A 7,011-nucleotide genomic window follows, 5' to 3' on the forward strand; every position below is an offset into this window, starting at 1 on the left:
ATTCAACTGGAAGGTGAAGGGGATCAAAGGCTGGGGAGCATTCGGATGTGAGACCAGATGCTGCTGAATAGCGACCATCTGAGCCTTGTGCGAGTTCAACTGCGCAAAGAACGCGACGTCGAGAGGCTGGGTTGTCAGGAAGAACCACCGGTACATACAGTAGCACCGGTACGCTAGTTCAATGTTTCTTGCGCGGATTCGGATCTCTGATGTAAATTGATTGTTTGGCTGGTGTCTGGGTTCGATAGTGTACTGCTCTGGAGCGGGCTGTTCGTGATATGCGATCGGGTCGTAGCCAACCGGATTGGGCTTGTTCCCGCTTCGCCGCCAGGTTCTGGGAGGCGCTGGAGGTAGCGGCGGATCTTGAAAACCGATCTCTTGATCCCTGGGAGCGAGAGCTGCATCGACGAGAAACGCTATAGATTGATAGAAGAAGGATTTGGCCCTTTTACAATGGTGCAAGGTCTCGAAGTCTGGGAAATGCCCCAGCCAGTGAGGTTGCGGATACGCCTGCCAACTGGCGACGTATTGTCTAAACCATGGGGCCGTCACTTTGGCCACGAAATTCGCAGCCTTGTGTTCCTTCAGTGGCCCGGCGATGCCTGCAATTGGGGGTTGGAAACAATCCACCATGTCATGTAGGTGGCCCCGCCATTGTTCGTGACTGTATACGGTTGCAGCCCACTGAGCATGAGCTCGGTGATGCCATGGTCGCCACGTCGCTACGGCGTGACGCACCAGGCTGAGGTCGGCGCGTGCCGTCTGCATGTCGTTCTGAAAGTTGGCTGTCATCAAGTTCGCGGCAGCAACATCCCATCTGGTGTGTTCGTAATATTTGTTCAAATCAGTCGGCGTTACTACAGTCCCTGGCAGGAAGAGTGGGCATTGTAAGGCCGGCTGGCCAAAGTTTCTGACATGGATGTTCCAGAAAATGGGATCGCTCAGGGAACGAAACCAAAACACCGGCTGTGTGTACTTTGTATCCTTCCTGTATGCCAGAGGGTCTGCTGGCTGATCGGGGACGACGTGTACAATGGCACTGAAGCCGTTCATCGAGATGTGAAATTCGGGGAAAAAGGTCGAGTACGCGTTGAAGAAGGGTCCAGAGCCGGCCACGGGTCCGCGCAATGACATGTATCTTCCTAGTCTCAGTGGCGCATTTTCAACAGCATTTCCGAAGAAATTATGGATAAAGGAGTGGCCCAACTCGGCCATGCGTTCTCCATTGAAGAACTGGAGAGCACTGCTGTTAATTTTCTTTTCTTTCAAGGATTGTATCTCCAATGAACCTCACCATTTGCTCGCGGCCAGCCGACCAACCTTTCAGCTTAAAGATTTGAAGGACCAATATGTGCTGTGGCGTGGTTCATCAGTATGGACTAAAGCATATCTTCCTGAGTACGCATAAGAACTACTTTGTACTTACCATGAGTTCATGGCTTATCTGGAAGATTACCGTGTTAAAAATGGCAGCTGTGAGGAGCACGGGGAGACATACTGTAATAGCCAACATGGCTCTCGCGATGTAGCGAGAATGCGACGTAGCGTTGGGGTTCAACATGGTCCGTAAGGGTTCTACATCGACGAAGGCAGCAAGATGATTGACATAGTAACCGAATCCCGAATCTGAAACAAGATCTGGTCTTGCGTTGGTACTTGCAAATCCCATCCAGACCCTGCTACGGTCATCCGTGTCAGCATACAAATGCCACAGTGGCTTTTGTGTCGCAAAAAGACCCTGAACATATTGCTTGCACTGCTCTTCTGTCTTGTCTGACCGATTTTGATTCAGGAAGAACACGGGCACTGGAGCATTCGGTACCACTGGGAACTGTCGGCGGGCGTCTTGAATGTCACGAAACTCTGTGACCCAATTCTCTGGCGTTAAGAGCGCCTGCATCCTTCGTTGCAACATAGTGAGCAATTATGATGCTTAAACCCACCCAACACAATCGAAGGGTCAATCTCTTTGACAACTTACCATGGTGTCTTGAAGGACTGTAGAATGATGCGGTTGGCCAACTCAATTGACGTGGACAACGGACCCCAGACGGCCGGATTATCCACGCTCCAATCGTCAGCCATGCCAAATCCAGCTGCAGCCAATCCTGGTGAGGTTTCTATAATGGGTCTCTCGAATGAACACCACCGTATCTTTTTAAAAACGTTCAGCCAGCTGCTCTCGTTGACACACACGCTGACCTCTTCCAATCGGTTCTGGCTCCAGGCGGGATTATGGAGTGCTGCGGCCTCAAAGGTTCGCAGACCCAAGAAGTCCGTCATCTGAGAACTTTCCGAGTAAAACAACGCGTCCAGTTCAGGTGGCGAAGGCTTGTCCATAGGGATAGGATGATGAATGTCCAAGACATTCTGATGGTCTGCGGTCAGGGGATGAAGTGTCCGTGGATCCATTGGGGGGAAGGCCGGGTCCATGGCTGACCGTCCTGGTGGGATGAAGACCTTGTCTGTTGCAGTCCCATATTCCCGGTCCCAGGGCGAGTCACTCGCCGCCACAGTCCTGTACCCAAAAGGCATTTCGGTCGATTTCGAGCCGATAGATGTATGAAGGAGTCGTTATGTGAACGCTCAAGGCCATAGGCGGTCGGTGGTTGGTGTCAAGAGATGACGGAAATGCAAAGGCTTCCTGAGTTCAATCCGAGTCCTGTCGTGTCAGAAGCTCACGTTTATGAATCTCTGCGACGAGGATGAAAGAGAGGCAGCCCTTGTTTGAAGCCCAAAGAAATGGCACCTCGAGTACGGTTCTTTGTCTGGAGGCTCGAATCAACGCCTTATGAAAATGAGAGCCTCGACAAAGGACACGTCCAAGCCTGTAATGCATCATTCCGGTCATTGTTGGAAATGTTTCACTACTCTCTTTTGAGCTTACAGAGCGCTGCCCTGTATCAAGCACCAGGTGTGAGATGTATCTAGCCAAGAAAGCTATCAGCACAACTCGATCTAGCGGCTCGCCTTTAGGTGTCATGCCCTAGAATACAGTACGCCGAATGTAGTCCCAGCCAGGCAGCTTCCAGCAGATAGGCCCCGACGCCAAGGCCAGAAAACACGTTCATCGCCCCCAAGCGACCCAGCCAAAGGGTTGATGCACAGCACACATGACCCGGCCGGCGTTGCTCGGCGGCCCACAAGGCTGTGTGTATTACGCTGTGTCCCAGGGCCCTGATGGGCCAACATCCGAGCTAGGAGCCTAAACTTCTGGAAATCGGGGGATTTGGGACGTGGCGCAGTATCGAATCCTGCAGATCCCACCCCCTCCAACTGGCGATTTGTTCCAATAGGCTCATTGGAATGCATGTCGTTGGGTCACATCTACTGTGCCGCAGAGGTAACCAACGACGTTTGCTGACATCACAGGCATCAGTGGCCGTAGCATTCGCCCCGTCAGCACCACCACGACTATTGGTATCACCCAGATGGCCTCACAATTGAAGAGGTAGAGGGACAGTTAAAGGAGAAGGTGCCCCTCCCCTGGCCAAGGTCATTTTGGATATATCCTGCACATTCATATTCACCACCCACTACTCACTAGATCATTGTCATACGCTATTCACGCACATTTTTTACTTATACCTATCAGGCAATCCAAGTCATCATGACCTCCATACAAAGTCAGATTGAGGCCGCCGCGTCAAAGAACAGCGAGCTCCTCTCGATCCTGCGCGAGACAGACCACGCACCACCTTCTCTTCTCCAGCAAACCCGTCTCCTCCAGGACCTCACGACCGAGCTACAGTCCTCGGCCAAACGCTGCCGCGACCTGGAGCGCCGCCGCGAGTCCGAGCTCAAGGATCACGAAAAGTACCGGGACAGCGTGACGCGCCGCTTCCTGCACAAGGCCGTCGGTCGCTCAAATCAATTCGCCGACAAGGCGGCCAAGGAGGAGCGCGAGTACTTCGACGTCTTGCAGGCGGCGCAGCGCGAGACGAGCCTGCACGACTCGCTCAAGGAGCAAACAGACCAGGCGCAACAGGTCAAGACCGACCTCGAGCAGCAGGTCGCGCGGCACCGCGACGCGCAGCGCGCGCTCGATGAGTTATACGGCGGTATCTTTGCGGGCCCGACGCAGGGATTCCCCGAGGAGGACCGCAAAGAGCAGGACGGCAACCAGGCGCTGCAGGCGTACCATGAGCACCGCGGCAAGGTCGAAGCCGAGCAGCACGTCATTCAGCTGCTGTCGCAGGGCATGCAGAAGCTCAAGTACGCGCTCGAGAAGATGGAGAGCGCACTGAGCCACTCGCGCATGGACATGTTCGGCGGCGGCTCCATGGCCGACGCCATGGAGCGGAGTAGCCTGCGCAAGGCGGAGCAGGCCGTGGCCGAGGCCAGGATGCAGGTGCTGCGCGCGCAAAGGATGAGCCCTTTCGTCGGCGACTTGCCGGACGTCGACATCGCGCAGGGCAACATCATGTCGGACGTTTTTTTCGACAACATCTTCACCGACATGCAGTTCCACGACAAGATCAAGGCCAGCAGGGAGTCTGTTCGCAAGTGTGCTACTGTCATGAACCAGCTGGGCTCGGATGCGAAGAGTCGACTCAATGCACTTGAGGACGAGCTCAGGGAGAAGGAGGGGATTCTCGAGAGCACAAGACTGGCGTTGCAGAAGGAGAGGGAGGCCGTCTTTGAGAGGGTTCTCGGAGGGCAGTTGCCTCAGACGTCGTCAGCGAATTCGAATGCTGTCGAAGCTCCGCAGGGTGGCAAGGCCATCGAGGCTGGGCTGGTTTAAGAAGGCTTCATGATTTCTGTAACATAGCTGATACCACGCGCAATGATATTCTCAGGCGTTCGCTTTCACGACATTCTGCGTATGAGCCAAGTCTTGTGGACAGACTCCTACCACCTGCGATTCTCCTCATAGCCCCTGTTTTCCTCGTTACGTCTATCATCGTACCCTTGGTTCTGGCCGTAACCTTGGTTTTGATCGTACCCACGGCTCTGGTTCTGGCCATAAGCCTGCTCCTGGTCTTGGCCGTAGCCGCTGCCACCGCCATACCCCCTATCCTCCCGAATGTGACGATGCGGTTCGCGTTCACGCCTAGACGTCTCCGTCAGCTCCCGCAAATACTCAAATCTCACACAGATGCAGCGGGGACATGAACTTACGGGTCGTACTGCTCCATGTCGCCGTACTGATTGTCATAGAGGCTCTCAGCCTGCCTCTCTGCATGCCTCTTGGCCTTTTCCCTATAAATGTAGTCCAGCCCCTTGGTCTCGACGAGCTTGTCAACCTCGGCACCAGCGAAGCCCGCGAGCAGCTCCTTGGCGAATGCGTGGTGGACGGGCTCTCCTGTGTCTTGTCAGCCACGGCCTGTGCCTGTGGTGAGGGGACAATGCATACCATTTTTGCGCTGCCTGTCCTCGAAAAGCTTCATCGCCCCAAAGGCAGCGCCGCCGGCAACGACCTCATGGCTGAGTTTGGACTCATGGCTGCCGCCGTAGGCGTTGTCGTAGTTGTCTTTGGCCTCGTCTGTCTGCACATTAGAATGGTTCCAGGACATGGGTTAAAGCGGCTGACGAACCGAATCCGAACATTGTGGGGAAGGACTTGATCAAGGCAATTAATGTGTATATGACGAAGACGATGGGAGCAGTGCGTGAGCAATTGGGGCAAGTGGAAGAAGACGAGCGCACTCGGTTACCAAAGTCAGAATGCGCGGGCTCGATGGAGGTCTTATTCCTCGAAGCCAGCCCGCCCACAGCTACCCCTCCTAGAGGTCCCCGGATACCCTCCCGAAGCCTCGCTGGCGCGAAACAAGCTTTCATGGGCTGCCGACGGAGCGCCCCATCACGCCTCCACGTCCAAGTCGTAACAGCGCAGAGAGGGGGACGCGTCAACCACACGGCACCGGGAACTGACGCATGTTGGCACCCAGGCTAGCCCTGCAGCAGCAACCGCATCGCGGCCGAGTCGAGTCGAGAGGTGCTAAGAAGCAGCAGCATCGAGCTGAAAAGGGACCCCTTCTTCTCGGATAGGGTGCCGAGTCTGTTCCGGTGGCGAGCCTGGGTTGGTCGGTGTTGAGCCTCACGCCGCGCAGCGCACATGGGAGGCTGACGTGTTGCATGCGTGGGTTGGGTCCGCGTCCGGCACATCGGCACCGCCACTTGCGCTCCCCCAGGCCTTGAGCTAGTCAGTGATGGCGGCACCAGGGCATGGCAGCTGAACCAGCCTGATCTATTTATGCTCATATCTACGCCTCCTCAAGTCGGCCGCTGCCGTTGATCCGGGGTCCATGCCGACTGCCGTTCCGCGCCGATGGATGCGGGAGAGGCCGACAGGCGGCGATGCAAAGGTACGGAGGCATGAGGGGGTCGCTTGTCCTCCCGGGGCGGTGGGAGGTGTATTGTCTCGGCGCCTTCGAACCTATTCGGGTTCTTTGTCCATATGATAAAGAATCTCCCATAGGCATGTTTGACACGTCGAATTCTAGTCAGATCCATGAAAGGGTGAATTTATTTCATTCAGCTTCAATTGACCTCCCTCGGCCCTGATGAAAGGACCCCGAAACAAAGAAGCGCCTGCAAACGTCGACACGTGGTACGCCACCAAGCCCTCGGGATCCCCTCAAGCCTTGGCCTTTGCGAACCTCTCCCGGGTCCTCTTCACCCAATACTCCCCGTCGTAAATGGCGTTGACACTCTCCTTGTTCCTCACGGCGTCAGCCCACTTGGTAAAGTTGGGCGCCTGGTCGGCCAGATCCGCGATGATGGTCTTGGGCAGCAGTCCATATTCAGCAGACGAATAGACGCGCAGGATGAACGAGCCCGTTTGAACCTGTACAGAAACGTCAGTTCACGTCACTCATTCACCCACTCACACCTGACATCTCGGGGGTAAGAGGGTTGAGGTATTGAAGTGTGGGGACTCACCTCCGCACTCCACTCTCCCCCCAGTGGGGATTTTTGTTCTCTCCCCCCCCAAAAAAAGAGCGCGCCGGCCCCTTCAGAAAGGGGCCGCAACCCCCTTTGACGAAAAGCCGCCACCCTTGGGTCTTT

The 7,011-nt window shown here is 55.4% G+C and overlaps 4 protein-coding genes across 4 annotated transcripts in view; 1 reads left to right on the forward strand and 3 right to left on the reverse strand.

Annotated features, from left to right (window-relative positions):
• The window catches only part of VDBG_07661 (predicted protein), a gene marked incomplete at both ends in the record, with an annotated part of 4,285 nt that extends 2,200 nt beyond the window's left edge, over nucleotides 1-2,085 (reverse strand). Inside the window, 6 exons of the mRNA XM_003002156.1 lie at nucleotides 8-817; nucleotides 977-1,142; nucleotides 1,321-1,354; nucleotides 1,427-1,444; nucleotides 1,499-1,901; nucleotides 1,982-2,085. Of these exons, the coding sequence (XP_003002202.1) occupies nucleotides 8-817; nucleotides 977-1,142; nucleotides 1,321-1,354; nucleotides 1,427-1,444; nucleotides 1,499-1,901; nucleotides 1,982-2,085 (1,535 nt within the window). The remainder of the gene's footprint in view (nucleotides 1-7; nucleotides 818-976; nucleotides 1,143-1,320; nucleotides 1,355-1,426; nucleotides 1,445-1,498; nucleotides 1,902-1,981) is intronic.
• Nucleotides 2,086-3,610: 1,525 nt separating this feature from the next.
• On the forward strand, nucleotides 3,611-4,744 carry VDBG_07662 (conserved hypothetical protein; the record flags this gene model as incomplete). Its single annotated transcript, XM_003002157.1, has 1 exon — nucleotides 3,611-4,744. One exon carries the CDS (start codon nucleotides 3,611-3,613, stop codon nucleotides 4,742-4,744), a length of 1,134 nt encoding a protein of 377 aa, XP_003002203.1.
• Nucleotides 4,745-5,117: 373 nt separating this feature from the next.
• On the reverse strand, nucleotides 5,118-5,516 carry VDBG_07663 (CipC protein; the record flags this gene model as incomplete). Its single annotated transcript, XM_003002158.1, has 2 exons — nucleotides 5,118-5,305; nucleotides 5,357-5,516. The coding sequence occupies 2 exons, from the start codon at nucleotides 5,514-5,516 to the stop codon at nucleotides 5,118-5,120; spliced, it is 348 nt and encodes a 115-aa protein (XP_003002204.1).
• Nucleotides 5,517-6,580: 1,064 nt separating this feature from the next.
• The window catches only part of VDBG_07664 (conserved hypothetical protein), a gene marked incomplete at both ends in the record, with an annotated part of 1,026 nt that continues 595 nt past the window's right edge, over nucleotides 6,581-7,011 (reverse strand). The window contains 2 exons of the mRNA XM_003002159.1: nucleotides 6,581-6,790; nucleotides 6,834-6,842. Coding sequence (XP_003002205.1) covers nucleotides 6,581-6,790; nucleotides 6,834-6,842 — 219 coding nt within the window. The remainder of the gene's footprint in view (nucleotides 6,791-6,833; nucleotides 6,843-7,011) is intronic.

The sequence above is a fragment of the Verticillium alfalfae genome, genomic scaffold, assembly GCF_000150825.1.
Source record: "Verticillium alfalfae VaMs.102 supercont1.10 genomic scaffold, whole genome shotgun sequence".
NCBI lineage: Eukaryota > Fungi > Ascomycota > Sordariomycetes > Glomerellales > Plectosphaerellaceae > Verticillium > Verticillium alfalfae.